Here is a 15,781-nt window from a genome sequence, read left to right as displayed (position 1 = left end):
CGTAGGTCACTTAGAAGTGTGGAATCTGCACTATGCACTCTACCCAAGGTTCTTCCGAGTTTATCCTCCCAGGAGGGGAAACATTCAATCAGTAAGTTCCAAGTCTAAACACAAGGCACAGGATTATGAATATTGATTGCGTAAACTACCCTTAGCCTCCTGACCATCTTTTTTTTGTACAGACGGAGTAGTTCTCCCATTTTCATCCTAGGTAGATATGGAACACATGTTAATAGAACACCTTTGACAAGTGCCTGCAATGCCATACCAATTAATTGTATTACTTATCACCAACATATCATCCCAATACACCATCAGTAAGTAAGTCTTACTGATCAGACTGCTACCGGGGATTATCTGCACTTCTACAACAGGGATGGGGGGTCTTCGTTACCAGACAGGCAGCAGGTGTTACAACTCTAACATCTTACCTTAAGTATGTACTTTCTTGAATCTTTCCCAGTACCCAATGTTTGGGTTGTGCAGGATATTTAAGGAGTACCCCGTGAAAGGGAGGGAAAAGACGGCAGAGAAAAAAAATGAAGCTATGATGCAGATCCAGTTGTAGCCTTGACCAACTCATCAAGGAGCTGTTTCTAGAATGGCCTCTCAGTTTTATCCTAAGTTGGGCCACATTAACCATAATGTTTCACCCCTTCAGTCACTGGGGTGCCCTAAAAGAGATGTGGCCTTGAAGTTAGGCTGGAGAGGCCAGCAGCCAAAGTCTGCTTGGTCACAGTTGGGGCAGTAAGTCCAACACAAGGAAAGTCTTGGGTGGCAATCAGTATCTACTACACTTAACAAAGGGATATCTGCAAATCTCCTCTGTCTTAGACCTCAACTGCAACTTTCTTATGCTCCTGGAGTCTAGCCCAATCAGAATCTCGATATATTTCATGAAATAACATTCGGAAGTCTGATTTTTCAAAACCCTAACTCAAATAGATTTGTCCTTGTATGACTGGGAAGAGAAAATATCCATGATGCCCTTTATGGGTAAAGAAAAATAATAGTACTTCTTGTGCTTTATTTTCAAGCTAGTGGCTTGGCCTCGGGTTGGTCTTTTAGTATAGAGCCTTATAAAGCTCCTCAAAGAGGACTAAATATGGTCTCTGCCAGTTTGAATTATCAAAGTAATGGACTCCTTGGTCTACAGAAGGCCTTACTTCTCTATCCATAAACTAGACCCTTCCTGCCCCTTCTTTCCCATCTCCTCAGCTTAAATGGACAAATACCCACAGGCAGATGGTGTTTCAGGACAGTTAATGGTAGGACCATGGATAGGGTTCGGTGACAAGAGTGATGACTAGTCCTGGCCTCTGTTGTGCTCAGAAACCAGCCATCTCCCTCTCCCCACCCCACTTTCTCCTGGGGCCTTTTATTTAGTCCCTGACATAAGGCTTCAGTTTGGGTCCGCTTGGCAACATTAACCAAACCTGATAATTCTGAAGCAGAAATTCAGTCCCTGTCCCTTAATCTCCTCACACATTCTACTGGCATTCCTTCAGGATTTGCTTTGATGTTCTTCTGTTGATACTAGTTTTACCTGAAGATTCAGCAAGCTTATGTTTACCAGTGACATTTTTTTCCCACTATTGAGGTACCCTAAGCCATTTTGTTGAGGTTTTTTTTGATGGGCAATAAATCTCTGCCTTGGGAGCTGGCAGAACAATACCCAAACCCTTGGTTTGAGCCCTTGGTTGGTAATCTCCTGGAGAACTTTCCATCTCTTATCTTGTTTCTGAGTTGGTTGGAGAAATCCTAAAACAAGAACATTCTCAGCTGAATATTAGAAGTATGAATGTTTCTTGACTTCTGAAATGACATTAGTCCAAGATATCTCAGGCTACAGGTGAAGAACTTTTTATGGCAAGGAAAGAAACCATTTTCCTCCCATTTCTTTTAAATTTTTATTTTTCTAATGGTGATGACAATGAGTAATCATTTACTTAATACCTGTTATATGCTAGAGACCCTGTTAGGTGTCTTGTCTAACTTACGTAACACCATTAAAAATTCTGCAACGAAGACAGGGATTCTGAGGCTTAGTAAAGTTAAATAAATTTTCAAGATTGTGAAATGGAAGAGAAGAGAGTCTGCAAAGTAGATCTTTGCAACCTAGGAGCCATATTGGCAAATTCTCATCCTCTCTGGCTGCTGAAATTTTGCACAGACTGCTCCCTTAGCCTAAAGTGTTCTCCAACCATCTTTTCCTGCAGAGGAGTCTCTCATTGAGAAATGTTCTTCCAAACAATTCTTTCTTCATCTATGGTATCCTCTTCTATTGTATCCAGTCCCCTTACTGTCCGTGGTATACTTATCAGAGTTTGACTATCTCAATGTTTTTTACTTGTGAAATGTCTTTCTACCTCCTGAATGAAAGCTTCATGAAGCTTGGGACCTTTTCTTTATTCTATTTCCAAAACTGTGCAGACTTCTTGATACATAATAAATGCTTAGTAAAAGTTTATTAAATGAGTCCTGACAGAAAAATATCTAAGAGTACAGATGGCCTTTAAAGCAAAGACAATGAGAGCCCCTACCCAGGATTTCAAACTCATGGGTTAAGACAGAAGGTGAAACACTCCAAATAGGACAGCTGAACAAAAAGCTGGGTTTTCTTGAACTGTGATCAACTAGCTTGATATTTATGGAAGTCAGTCTTCTGTTGGTAGGACTATCTAACCATGTAAACGGGAAAGGAGTGGCCTCTGAAGTTTCATGCCACGAAATTTGTTTGTCGCATGAGCATTTATTCCCCAAAATGAAACCCCCATGTCAGGATGCATAGCAGTTGAGCAGGTGAGTGAGTAGCAAGCTGAAATTCTCCTGCTCCCCTAGGCTCACTACCCAGATTTGATCTCCCAATGATAAACCTTGTGAGCTCACCTGTTTGAGCCATCACCCATGTGTTCAATTCAGGAGTGGTATACATTTAAAGAAGCATGGTCCAGACAGGCAAATAATTACTAAAATTAATAACTAAGCACAATCTTAGTCTCCTGTCTTTCAAAGGGCATTAAAGGAATACAGGTCATATTCCACACTAATCCTTCATTTTCCCACTGTTTTTAGATTTTATATTGAAGTTAACATAGTAGTCTGAGGTAGATGTAGTAATTGATTCAGTGCATATAACACCCAGTGCTCATTACATCAAGTGCCCTCCTTAATGTCCATCACCCAGTTACCCCATCCCCCCACCCACCTCCCCTCCAGCAACCCTCAGTCTTCTCTGTAGTTAAGAGTCTTTTCTGGATTGCCTCCCTTTGATTTTATTTTTCCTTCCCTTCCCCTGTGTTAATCCCTTCCCCTGTGAAATTGCTTTCCTCAATGAAGTAATCCAAGTGTATTTTTGAGCTATTCAGTACTAACTTTTATGTAGTTCAGTAGTCTAGTGTAAAGTTCAGGAAAACTCTCTAGGAACTGGTGTTCTCAGTGGGGTGCAGAGATCTATTGAAGCTTCCCCACTATCCCAAATGATGACTCAACAGTGGGGTGTTCCCATTTGTCATCAGCACCTTCATCTGTAGGCCCATTTTGGGATGTAAAAGCAGCTAACCTAAACCTTTTCATTTGGGGAGACTGCATCCCCTAAAAAGACTGCCCCCTAAGAAAAGACAAACTTGTGGCCAAACTTCTAGAAATGTTAAATGGGCCCTTTGAACTTCAGGATATTATGCAATGCCCTATGTATCACTGGGCTCCAGTGTTGGGGGATGGGTTTCATTCAAGTCTGCTCTAGTTATCCCTATCATGAAGTAGGGATTGGGGGATGCATGCCCTTCTTCCGTGGAGGAGATATGCTCCTCTTGGGAAGAGACCTTGAATTCTGATGGTCTGTTGTAGCATTCTTCTCAAACTTACCCTTGATGGAGTGTGTTAGACTCTCAACTGAAATTTTATTCTCCTGGACCCTTAATCTCTGCCATCCACTTGATTTCCCCGAGTTCACCTACATTATCCTGCATATATACCCCCTTGCATACCTAATGAAGAAATGAATCGACTGAGTCTTCTGCCTAGTCCTTGATCAGGATTCTTGACTCCTGCTTTTTCCACTTCCTATAGTCTTAGGCCTCCTATGCTTAATCTGGCTCAGTTACTAACCTTGGTTATCAGGAAAGATTGTCTCCTTATTGGTAAATCTAACTTGATTTCAAAGATGAAAACAGATCAGTTGGCTGTAAACTCTATGTTTAAGCTTCAAAAGGAAACAATTTTCCAGTTGACTCTGAGAATAATGGTGACTGTGGGGATTGGGTAAATTCCTATGATACTACTCTGAAACTTCTGTTTTGTTTTATTATGTAATACCTTATTTAGAAAGATCAAATCTCAATAGATGATTAAATGATGAATAAGATATTCTAATTTCTTAAGGTTTTATTTTATTTTTAAAGATTTTTATTTTATTTATTTGACATAGAGACAGCCAGCAAGAGAGGAAACACAGGCAGGGGGAGTGGGAGAGGAAGAAGCAGGCTCCCAGCGGAGGTGCCCGATGTGGGGTTCGCTGCCAGAACACCAGGATCATGCCCTGAGCTGAAGGCAGATGCTCAATGACTGAGCCACCCAGGTGCCCCTAAGGTTTTATTTTAGAGCGAGCAAGTGGGGAGACGGGCAGAAGGAGAGAGCAAGAGAGTGAGAAAGAGAATCTCACTTTCCTGAGCAGGGAGACTAACAAGGAGCTTGATTTCACAACCCTGAGATCATGACCTGAGCTGAAATCAAGAGTCGGACACTCAACCAACTGAGCCACCCAGACATCCTGAGACTTTGTTTTTAAACACATGCACACACACACATTCAGCACTTACCTAGGAATTCAGAACTTTGTCAGAATTTTCATGCAACTAGCTTTTAACATGAAATGAAGCATGATGACTGCTAGACTTGAATATGTAGAAGGTAATTAGTAACTTAAAGTCTGTAACCTCATTAAAATAGGTGACAGCTAGATTGTGATATTTAATAGTCAAATAGATTACTCCAGAAGCAGAGATAAAATATCACAAAATTTCTAACCTAACAAAGGTCTTTATATAAACTGAAGCCTTACCGCGTTAGGCATCTCCATCTTTATTTAATCACTGACCATGCTTCCAGCGGGTATTAAACACCTGATGGAAAATGACACCAATCAACTAAAGTCTGCCTCTTTAGCACCTTGCTCAGGGCATGTGAAAATAGAAAGGCCAAATATCAGAGGCAAGCAGGCCAACTGGAAGAAATGGAAGAGGTCCTTTCCTTCTCAGTACAGGTATATCTCTGAATTTCATTTTTCCAAATAGAAAGCCAAGCCTTTTCCTATCAAAATGAACACTTAAGACCACAAATGTGCATCAGATCACAATACTTGAGAGAGTAACTCTAGTCTTAATTGGAGTTACATTAGAACCTAAAGAAACTGAGAACGTACATCTTTAGTCTCTTTAATGTGAAATTTTCACTGAGGTGATTACACCCTCATGAACATTAAAGGAAATCACCCAAAGGATCCCCAGTGGAAGAATCTGGGGTTGATGACTGGGGTTAAGAAAAACTAATGTACTTAATTTGGCATTTAAATGGGTAACTTAATCTGATTGGAGTGAATTTCTGAAATGAGAGTGGTCTTTAGGCCCCTTTTTGATTCAACTAGAGTTAAGGGTCCACGAAACCACCCTCACTTCTAACACCCATTGCATGTTCACAGATCTCCCAGACCACCCTCCTGTTTGGTAATTCACCAGAAGGACTCACTAAAAGCTGTTCTACTGGTGGCCACTTCCTTAGGATGAAAAGCTTAAAATCTGCTTGGGCAGAATCCAGAAAAGTGCTATGCACAGACCTTCCAGTTGCCCTCTCCACTGGAGTGAGACAGCACTGACTTTCCTGGCAACTGTGTGACTATACACAGAGTACTTTCCATCCAGGGATGCTCGCCTGAAACTTGCGTCCAGAGATTTTATTGGGGCTTGGTCACAGATCCGACTGACTGCCCATATGGCCAAATTCAGTCTCCTGCTCTTCCTGAGATCAAGTTAAGTGTGATCCAAAGCCCCCAGCCTAAACCACATTGGTAGACTATCTATTGTGGTCCAAAGTGTCCCACCCACCACCTGTTAAAGGCACATTGTGCATGACTTGCCAAGATCCCAGAGAAAAGACCAGCCCTCAATTTGGGTAAGGTCCAGTCTTCACTCATTTCTTAGAAATTATTCTAAAATGAGAGCTTTTGAACTGTTAAGATTATGAGGAGCTAGCTGTGAAATCCCACATGTAAGGATTCTCAAGTTAAATTTTTTACTGAATTTCAAACCTAACTATTGTTAAACACGTGTAACTGAGGTAAGTTTAAAAGGATTGTTTTGCTTTCATTAAGCCAACATGAGGACATCTGTGAGAGCTTTTTACTAAAGTGCATTTTAAAGACTTTATTTAGAGTGCAAGCAGGAGGAAGGGCAGGGGGAGAGGAAGAGAGAGAGACTCTCCAGCAGGTGCTGTGCTGAGTGTGGTGCCCAACAGGGAGCTCAATCTCAGGAACGGAAATCAAGTCAGTCACTTAACATATAGAGCCACTCGGGCACCCCACTACTGAAATGCATTTTAAGGTAATTGCTATTTTCAGAGGTTCAACTATGGCTACTTTCTGAAAGATAGCTATTTCTACCTGAACTGTAAAAATACATATAAAGGGTATAACTTATGTATCCTTCTTAGAAAATAAGTTTTGATAACCAAAAACTGGACCAGCTAGGCCAAAATCACGTATGGCATCTATTGAAAACATTGATTTTTCTTTTTTCTCAACCCCATCTAAGACTCAGTGAAGTGAGCTCAATAGGGCTCAACTTGTACTTTCAACAAGCTTACTAAGTGTGTATGAAGTCTGGGATCTGCTCCAAAGGAAAAGGATAGGCTAACTTCTTCCTTGAAGTGTTGACACAGCCATGATAAACAACACAGTGGCTACAGTTAACTTCATATTCTAGGCTTTTGCTATCTTGATTTTCCTATAAACAAACAAGTTACATTAACAAGTGATATTTAAAAACATCCAGTGTTATGAACTCAGTTTAACACAAACTCTTGCAAAGAATGTAATTATGTAAAGTTCCTTGTTGACGTAGCAAGTCTTTTAAAGCTAGTTTTCAAACTACTGGTTTTCTGACAAGAGAACAATTGAGCCCCAGGAGTCCGCTCTTAACTATGGGGTATATCACAAAATTCTACCTTTCTAGAAATAGAAGCTTTAAGGATATGGAAAGTACTGTTTGTCTCCTAGACTGGTGTTTGGGGTTATAACTAGGCAAAGCCATAATAATCTCCGTGCCAGCAGCTGAAATAGCAGTAGGCTTTGCGTACTTCTAAAGATGCTTAATAGGAAGAAGCCCACTCTATGTATATATGTTACAGAACCGTTCCTCCAAATGTAGATTTGCTAATAAACCTACAGCTTTAACTACTTGGAATATAAAAATGTCCTTTTAGTTCCTTTAGTTGGATTGGGTAACACTGGCACGTGAACTAATGTGCATTGATAGTTAGCTTGTCAGAATTTTGACAATTGTGATCTGCTGTAGTCTTCATGCAGAATTCACATTGGATGAGACTTGGAACTCTTGTATATGTAAACACACTGTGTTAAGGAGCACAGATAATGTATTTAAAATGTTGAGGTACCTGGATAGTTCAGTCAGTTAAGCATCCAACTTTTTTTTAAATAATATTTTTATTATATTATGTTAGCCACCATACAGTACATCCCTAGTTTTTGATGTAAAGTTCCATGATTCATTACTTGCATATAACACCCAGTGCACCATGCAATACGTGCCCTCCTTAATACCCATCACCAGCCTATCCCATTCCTCCACCCCCCCGAAGCCCTCAGTTTGTTTCCCAGAGTCCATAGTCTCTCATGGTTCATTCCCCTTTCTGTTTAACACCCCCCCCTTGATTGCAGCATAGGTCATGATCTCAGGGACCTGGGATCAAATCCCACCTCAGGCTCCACATTCAGGGAGGAGTGTGCTTGAGGCTTCTTTCTTTCTTTCCTGCCCCTTACCACACTTGCTCGCTCACACTCTCTCTAATACATTTTTTTTAAATGAGTGTGAAGTCCTCCTATGGGAGGCACTTTGTTCACACTTCCACAATCTCTAGGTAACATTGGGGCAACTAGCATACAGGTCTTTGGAGGAAATACTGCACTTTAAGCTGTACTTGGCATTCTCTGTAGCATCTTCAAAACTCTAGACTGTAAAACCAGTTAAGGTGGGAGTCAGTTTGAAAAAAAATATCAGGAAAGGTGGCGTTTTGCCAAGAGCCTTAATAAAACATGGGCTTACTACATATCCTGAATCTAAAAACGAATCAGGGGCTGGAGGTCAAGTGATTAGATACAAATCACAAACTTGTTCCAATGCGATATTCAGAATTCTTTACAAACTGTTAATGTTATGTCAGTGGATGCTTGCTTAATTCTGTGAAACTGTATGACCCTGAAATAAGGGATCCAATTACAACACCATTTCCCAGAATTCCTTGCAATCCAATATGAATAAAATGCGTCACTGTGCCAGATTAGATCAGAATATTTCCTAATGTCAGGTAAGTTAACTTTCAAGGATAATATTAAGCCCCATTCCAAACTGGGAAAGTCTTCTAGTAACTAAACTTGTAGAGAGTCTGAGAGATTCTGGTTGAAGAGTATGGGCTACCTATAAGAACCTGAGATACCCATAAGCATCCTACAACTAGGATTGAGGCTTTTTATTGTGTAGCTGACAACTCTGCTTTCTAGTTTCAGGAAAACAATTAAAAACACAACCTCCTTCTGCCCCTCTTCCCATTACTGACACCTCTAACACCTGAGTCTGTCAGTTCCTAAGGCTTACGTGGCAATGATGTGTGCACCACAGCCTGAACCTGCCGTCCACCTCTTTATTTTACCCAATGAACTCATCATCGTTGAGTCATTGGGATATTCCATGGGATGTCCAGTCCTCTTAGGACTGTATTATGGCACAGAAAGGAAGAGTTAACATGTCCCTGAGGAAAACTAAGGACTATTGCCTATCCCATGTGAATGGAAACTGTTTTCAGTCTTCTCCTATAACTGGAATAAAAAACAATATATCTGACAGTTAGCCCAATTCTCTACCATGTACCTGGGAAGGATTTTTTTAAACACCTTTGGGAAGAATTTTTGGAGATTTTTCACCTTCCCCTCTGTGCTAGCTTTTACCTCAGAGGCTAGGAACACCGTATGGTAGTTATTCCAACTCTAGTATGGTAGTTGTAATCAGTCACTGAGTGGCTGAAGAAATAACCACTGGGTGAGCTTATGGAACCAGGATATACTGAGACCTGAACTTTGTCCAAGACCCTTCACTAACAGGGCTCTACTACCTAGAATATAGCCCCAACTCTAACGGAGGGGCCATATTTATGCTTTGTTTCTCAGTATCAATGTCAACTCAAACTGTTCAATAATCCTCAATGTCTAGGTATTCTCTGCCTAGTATAAAACAGCCTAAACACTTGGCCGTAGTTACCTTTAGGGAAGATCTCAAGGGATCATGGTTTTTCAGAGTCTTTCCCCTTAGAGATCCAGGTACCTCTTGGGGAATGAGTTCTAGATCTGAAAATTGGCACAGGTCTGAGAATGGGCAAGAGCTTGACTATTGCAGTGACCATCCCCAACCTTCTATCCATTTTGCTTTGTTCTTGTAGATGGTAAGCAGAGCCTTGCTGGCTGCCCATGTGTTTTGGCCTTTGGGGCCCAATACACTCAAACAGCTCTACAGCTTCCTGAGGGACAAACCCCTTTGACTTTACAAGTTCCTAGAGTAATTTCAGCCTTCTGATTCAGGGTCAAATGCTTCCCCTTGGCCTCTTGCTGCATTGTTCCCATAGATCTTAATGAGCCTACACCAGTGTCTACCTTTGCTGCCATCAAACCTGGTGTACAGAGAGCCACCATTGAACTTCTCAGTGGTGTTGGTGCACATTTCACCAAGTTATGATGGCTTTGAATGTTGTCTTCTGTCCTTTAACTGAACATAATTTTCTGATGGATCTTGTGTCCTTACATAACAATCTGTTATAATAGGACTACTTTCCTCTATTTCAACCTTCTTCCAGGACAACCTAAGCATTTTCTTAGCTAATCATCAGCCATCATTTTCAGGCTCAAAGGAACAACTCTAGCGGTGATTTTGCCTTAACTCCTAGGGTCTTCACACCGGTAATTCATCCCACATCTCACGAAAGTACCCCCCCAAGTTGAATTTTTTTTTCCATCTAGTCTTTATTCCATTATATATTCCCCAAACCATTCCAGGAGTATTGTCTCTTGTCAGTATGTGCTAGCTAATCCTGAATTCCTTTGGCATATAGTTACTTTCTCCCCCTGTTATCAGGCCCTGCCTGTCCCTAGAAAGTGTATGCTGCCCTGTAACTCTAATTATCAGCACAGCAGCCAGGAACAGACGTGAGGGTGGCTTCCAAGGGGAATACCTGGTACCTGACAGAAGCTACCCCTTACTAGGGAAAGTGGGTCACCTCCAAAAGCCCAAGAATCTGGGGTATCAACAGTGTCAACATCAAGGGCAGGCATCCAGCTGTCCCCATGCCATGTTTTATTGTCTCAGGTTTTCCAATAGAGAATCCTATTGTTCTTTGGCTGAGCATTCACACACTTCTGGTGCTCTCTGCCCCCCAAAAATTGTCTTTGGCCAGGCACTCAGCTGTATATTCTCCCAGGAGATAAGGACCTTTTCATAAGTTACCACTCTGGCTCTTGCACTTAACCATTAACTGCTTGTTAATAGCCCTCTATCTTACTATCCTTTTGCAAGGTACCAGTGAAACAGGAAAACCAAATACCAGGGTCTTTGTAAGCTGTACCCCATGTTTTTCAAATGCTTGTTATCACACCTGCAACAGTGTTTCCCTCTGCTGGGGTGTTTTCTTAGTTTGCCACCAGTAAAATATTTAGCAGTTGAGCCACCATCTTGTGTAAAGGACTGCCTATGCCCTATGCACTAAGTGGGATGGCATCCTCCTCATTCACTAAGGCAGTTAGTGAGCCAGTCACATCCCCATTTTACCTTCTGCTTGCTCTGACCACTCATGGTCCTCCAAGAAGTGAACCACAAGATGGGAGTAGATATGTGAGATTTACTGGAAGCTATGCCTATGAGGGAAGTGCAGAGGTAGCTAGATGCTGGACAAGTTATCAGATCACAATGCCTGTGTGACATCCATAGAAGACTGAGGAAGGCTAAGGAAGGAAAGGTCTCAGACTTCACTGCACTTATCAAATCATCAGCAAGACCAATGAGGGGTCCTGGAGCCATAGTTCCCTGTCAGAAGGGTTCTGTCTTGCAGGAATGGGCCTACCTTAGGTCCTTGTAATGCTTAGTCATTGGCTATGAGCTGCTTATGAGGAAATGTGACTTCAGCAGAACATGGTAGTGGATTTTAGAGGGCAACAGCTAAGGCTTCAGTCGCTCACACTCCAACCACAGGAGATCTGGGAGGCATATTTAGATGTTGCCACAACGATCTCCATGGTTTATGGTACATTCTCTAAACCCCTTAGTCTTTCTGGTTAGGGAGCCAGCTGAATGCCTCTTAGCTACATGCAGGTTTCACAATATTAAAATACGTAAGACCTTAGGGGCACCTGGTCACTCAGTAGGTTCAGTGTCTGAGTCTTGATTTCTGCTCAGGTCATGATCTCCAGGTCATGGGACTGAGCCCTGCACTGGGTTCCATGCTCAGTGGTGAGTCGGCTTGAGATTCTCTACCTCTGCCCCTCCCCCTGTTTGCACATGCTCTCTATCTCAATAAATACATACAATCTTAAAGAATACATTAAGACCTTAGATTTGAGTGACTATGGTATTCTATAGCCAGTCTGACAGAATTCAGTCTTTTGAGTATAAAGGCAAATTCACATGCTAGGCTCAATTCCAAAGGATAGGTGCCATGAATTGGGTCCAAGTCTGTCTAACTCTATTGAGTATATTCTCCTTCGGAAAACTTAAATGTTCTGCACTGAAAGAGAATAATGAGGTTTCTAACATTCCAATTTTTAACCTGGTGCTTAAATGCTAGATCTTCAGAGGTAGTTCTGGGTCTTTGGGCCTTGCCCTTTCTTGCACTCCAAGAGGGCCCTGAGAGCCAGTGAGCACATACTTGGCACTAACTCTAAACCTCTTTTCTTGGTCCCTGACTGTGTTGGGAATGGACAAAATAGGACTATGCTTTTGATTGCTTTTCCATTCATATGGAGAAGAATATTTGACTCTTCCCAGACTCAGACATAAGGTTCAGGAAAACTAAACACCATGATGGAAGGATGGGATGGGATTGAAGTTATAGTAGATGAAATATGAACATAATCAGAATCCTTAAAAAAAAATCGCACATTCTAGATACCCCAATAGTGAGGCAATTAACGGGAATAGCCAAAGCAAAATGAGAAGTCCTTTTTTCCGATTGTAGTGTAGTGATCTTTCCTTTGTACTTGACTACTTCCTTTTATACTAAGTTCTGTGATTATTTGTTGAATACCTGAAGCCTAGTAGACACAACATCTTCCTGCCTAGTTATAGTTAGGGATTCATAATCAAACTTGGATTGAATCCCTCTCTACCCTTGTGAGAGGAGACTTAACTGTGCATTCCCAGGTGGGAATAAGGAGTATAGTGTCTGCTGTATAAGGAACCTTAAATACACAACCATTCAGTCCTTGTGGAAGAGGCTTGTCAGCTTTTCCATGGCTGAATAAAATGAGGGTCAGAAGGACTAGAAGCTTTCAAGCTTTAAAAAAAAAAACCTGCCAAATTCCTGACATTGACTCTTATAAACTGAGTCACCTTGATCAATTCTATCACTTCTAGGAATGTGAATTTTTCTCATCTGCAAGGCAGGGATAATTTCTGCCTGTACAGTGTGGTTGTAAGGATTACCTTAGTAACTTTCAACAGTAGCTACTTAACTAGCAAAGAGCTCTTAGTTGTCTTGTAGATACTGAACTAATACTTAATTTAGAAGGTAAGATCAATGTTCCTAGACATGCTAGAATTCATAACTTCACCTTATTTTGTGATTGATTCAAAAGACCACGCATCACAATCAGGGATCCTACAGATGGACCAAGGAAAGTTCTTGTGGGAAGAGGAGGCTCTCCTCCTCATGGAGCCCTCCCATGCTTCGGGCTACTTGATGGGAGTGGGCCTGCAGGGAAGTACTGTCTCGTTAAACTGACATTTTTTTCCAGGCCATGTTCTTCTAGAACACTCTATGCTTTCTCAGTACAAGCAGTTTTAAGCAGCATCTCTGTTAAAGGCTTAAACTAAAAATGGTTTTCTTGTTGCTAAGGTCACTTTAATGAAATGACTTCAGTTTTTGAGTATTTACTTAGAACATTCTATTCAGTCTGTTTTCTGTGCGTTATATAACAGTGCAGTATAAACTCCAAAACTTGATCTATTCATCTTAGGAACTTTGTATGCAGTTTATAAAGCAAGAGTATTCTGTCCTATTTCCAATGTGTAAAATGTGAACAACACTAGCTACCTCCTAAGATGTTAGGATATCTGTAAGACTCACATAAATGGCGATTAAACACTAACTGCTATTTATATTACTGATGTCCTCATGATTTCACCTTGACAGCTCAAATACCCTTTAGTCATTGCAAAAAAACAAAAAACAAAAACAAAAAAACAAAAAAATCCTACCCTCAGAATTAGAGTTGTCCTATCTTAGCACTCCTTTGGAATTATAAAGCTAGAGAACACTCAGCCTAACATCTGACTGCTTGAAGTTCCCATTTGGCAAGCTGCCCACCATATTTCAATACCATCTCCATGTGCTTATTTGAGAGAGAAGGAAGTAACAGTCATTTGATCTGAGTTTTTATCTTTAGGATTTGGAGAAGCCGCTCACGGATCTGCTTGGTACGGACAGCGTAGACAATGGGATTGAGGATGGGAGGAATGAGGAGGTAGAAGTTGGCCAGTAAAGTGTGGATTGGAGGAGGTACCTGGTGACCAAATCGGTGAATGAGAGAAGAAACAGCAATAGGAACATAAAATATCAGAATGGCACAGATGTGAGAACCACATGTCCCCAGGGTTTTAAGCCGGGCCTCGGGTGTGGCCAGCCCCATCACAGCCCGGAAAATCATCACATAAGAGGCAGCTATGGCCATGGAGTCCAGGATCAGGACCAGAAAGCCAATGCTCAGCCCATAGATATTGTTGATCCTGCTGTCACCACATGCCAAGGTGACCACGGCCATGTGCTCACAGTAGGAGTGGGAGATGACCCGAGCTTTGTAAAGGGGTAGCCGCAGGCGGATCATCAAAGGCAGAGGTCCAATGTACAGTACACCCCGGAGGAGGGCAGCCAGCCCCAAACGTCCCACAACAGTATGAGTGAGCACTGTGGTGTGATGGAGTGGGTTGCAGATAGCCACATAGCGGTCAAAAGCCATGGCAAGGAAGATGCCTGACTCGACTGTGCAAAGCAGTGGATGAGGAACATTTGGGCCAGGCAGGCATCCAGGCCAATGTCCCCAACACCAAACCAGAAGATTCCCAGCAGTTTGGGCATAGTAGAAGTGGACAGAATCAGGTCGATGACAGCCAGCATACACAGGAAGAAGTACATGGGCTGGTGCAGGCTATGCTCCACCTTTACCACAGCCAGAATGGTGACATTCCCCACCACGGCAACCAGGTACATGGAGCCAAAGGGGATGGAAAGCCACATATGCAGGGACTCCAGCCCTGGGATGCCGGTGAGCTGGAAGGAGCTGGGTGTTGAACAGACATTGTGAGAAGTGAGCATGATTCATAAATGAACCTTCTCATTTGTGGCCCAAAATGCAGTAGAAACTTTCTTTAGAAATAAAAAAACAAGAATATTTTATTCTTGGGTTCTAAAATAAAGAATAGGATCATTGATAAGATGCTACAAACTTTCTTTGAAGAAACCATGGAACAAAGTCCTAGTGTAAATGTCACGTTACTACGTTTATGGTATTGACAAAAATTTGCCAAGTACAAGCTAAATATGTATTTGAATGAATGTAGGAGTATCTATTTATAATAGGATTCTCAAAGAGTAATGTGCTTGCATCAATAAATACAATGACCTGAGGCAGACTGGTACTAGTTTTTAATTCTGTAACTGCAGGTAGGCTATGTGGTATCTCCCATCATTGTATTAGAAGGTCTCAAGATGAGAGCTCCTTGAAAAAAGACATGTTGATGCTGAAAAATACAAACTCCTGGGACTGTCTAGGCTCTATGATAAATCAAAGTTTTAAGCTAGAGGCCAGCATTTGCTAATACATGAGCTGAAACACTAAACCTGCAGACCAAAAATCACAAAGCAGACACATGGGCCAGTGCAGAAGAGGACTTTGGAGGATGGAAACAAAGGGATTCCTGAAAGGTGAAAGCTGCTGAAGGTAGCTCAGTTGGTGTGTCTGCCCAGAGGCAGGTCCTTGCAAGGGCCTTCTCCCTTCATGGAGGCTGAATAGAGGAGACTGTAGAAGCAAAGAGGGTTATCCCTAGGAAGAAAGAAAACACATTAAGCACTGAGTGGCAAGAAGCCTAGAGGATGAGTATTTGGCCGGAGAAGAAATGCTCTACTCAGAATTCAGGGCAACTGGCTTGAAAGATTAGTATTTTGAAAAAAAAGACAGTTTTTGGGTTTTGTTTTGTTTTCCAGGATCTAAAGGATCATACTGGAATGTGTTTCCTAT

General features: G+C 41.7%; 1 protein-coding gene across 1 annotated transcript; it reads right to left on the bottom strand.

The window, feature by feature from the left end:
• Nucleotides 1–13,906: 13,906 nt before the first annotated feature.
• Nucleotides 13,907–14,859, bottom strand: LOC100475100 (olfactory receptor 52M1). Its single transcript, XM_011236427.2, is given in 2 exon segments — nt 13,907–14,532; nt 14,535–14,859. Coding segments are annotated over 2 exon segments (951 nt in total).
• Nucleotides 14,860–15,781: the final 922 nt, after the last annotated feature.

The sequence above is a fragment of the Ailuropoda melanoleuca genome, chromosome 8 (assembly GCF_002007445.2).
Source record: "Ailuropoda melanoleuca isolate Jingjing chromosome 8, ASM200744v2, whole genome shotgun sequence".
Lineage (NCBI taxonomy): Eukaryota > Metazoa > Chordata > Mammalia > Carnivora > Ursidae > Ailuropoda > Ailuropoda melanoleuca.
Note: the sequence above shows the minus strand (reverse complement) of the source record. Positions and strands in the feature narration are given on the sequence as shown.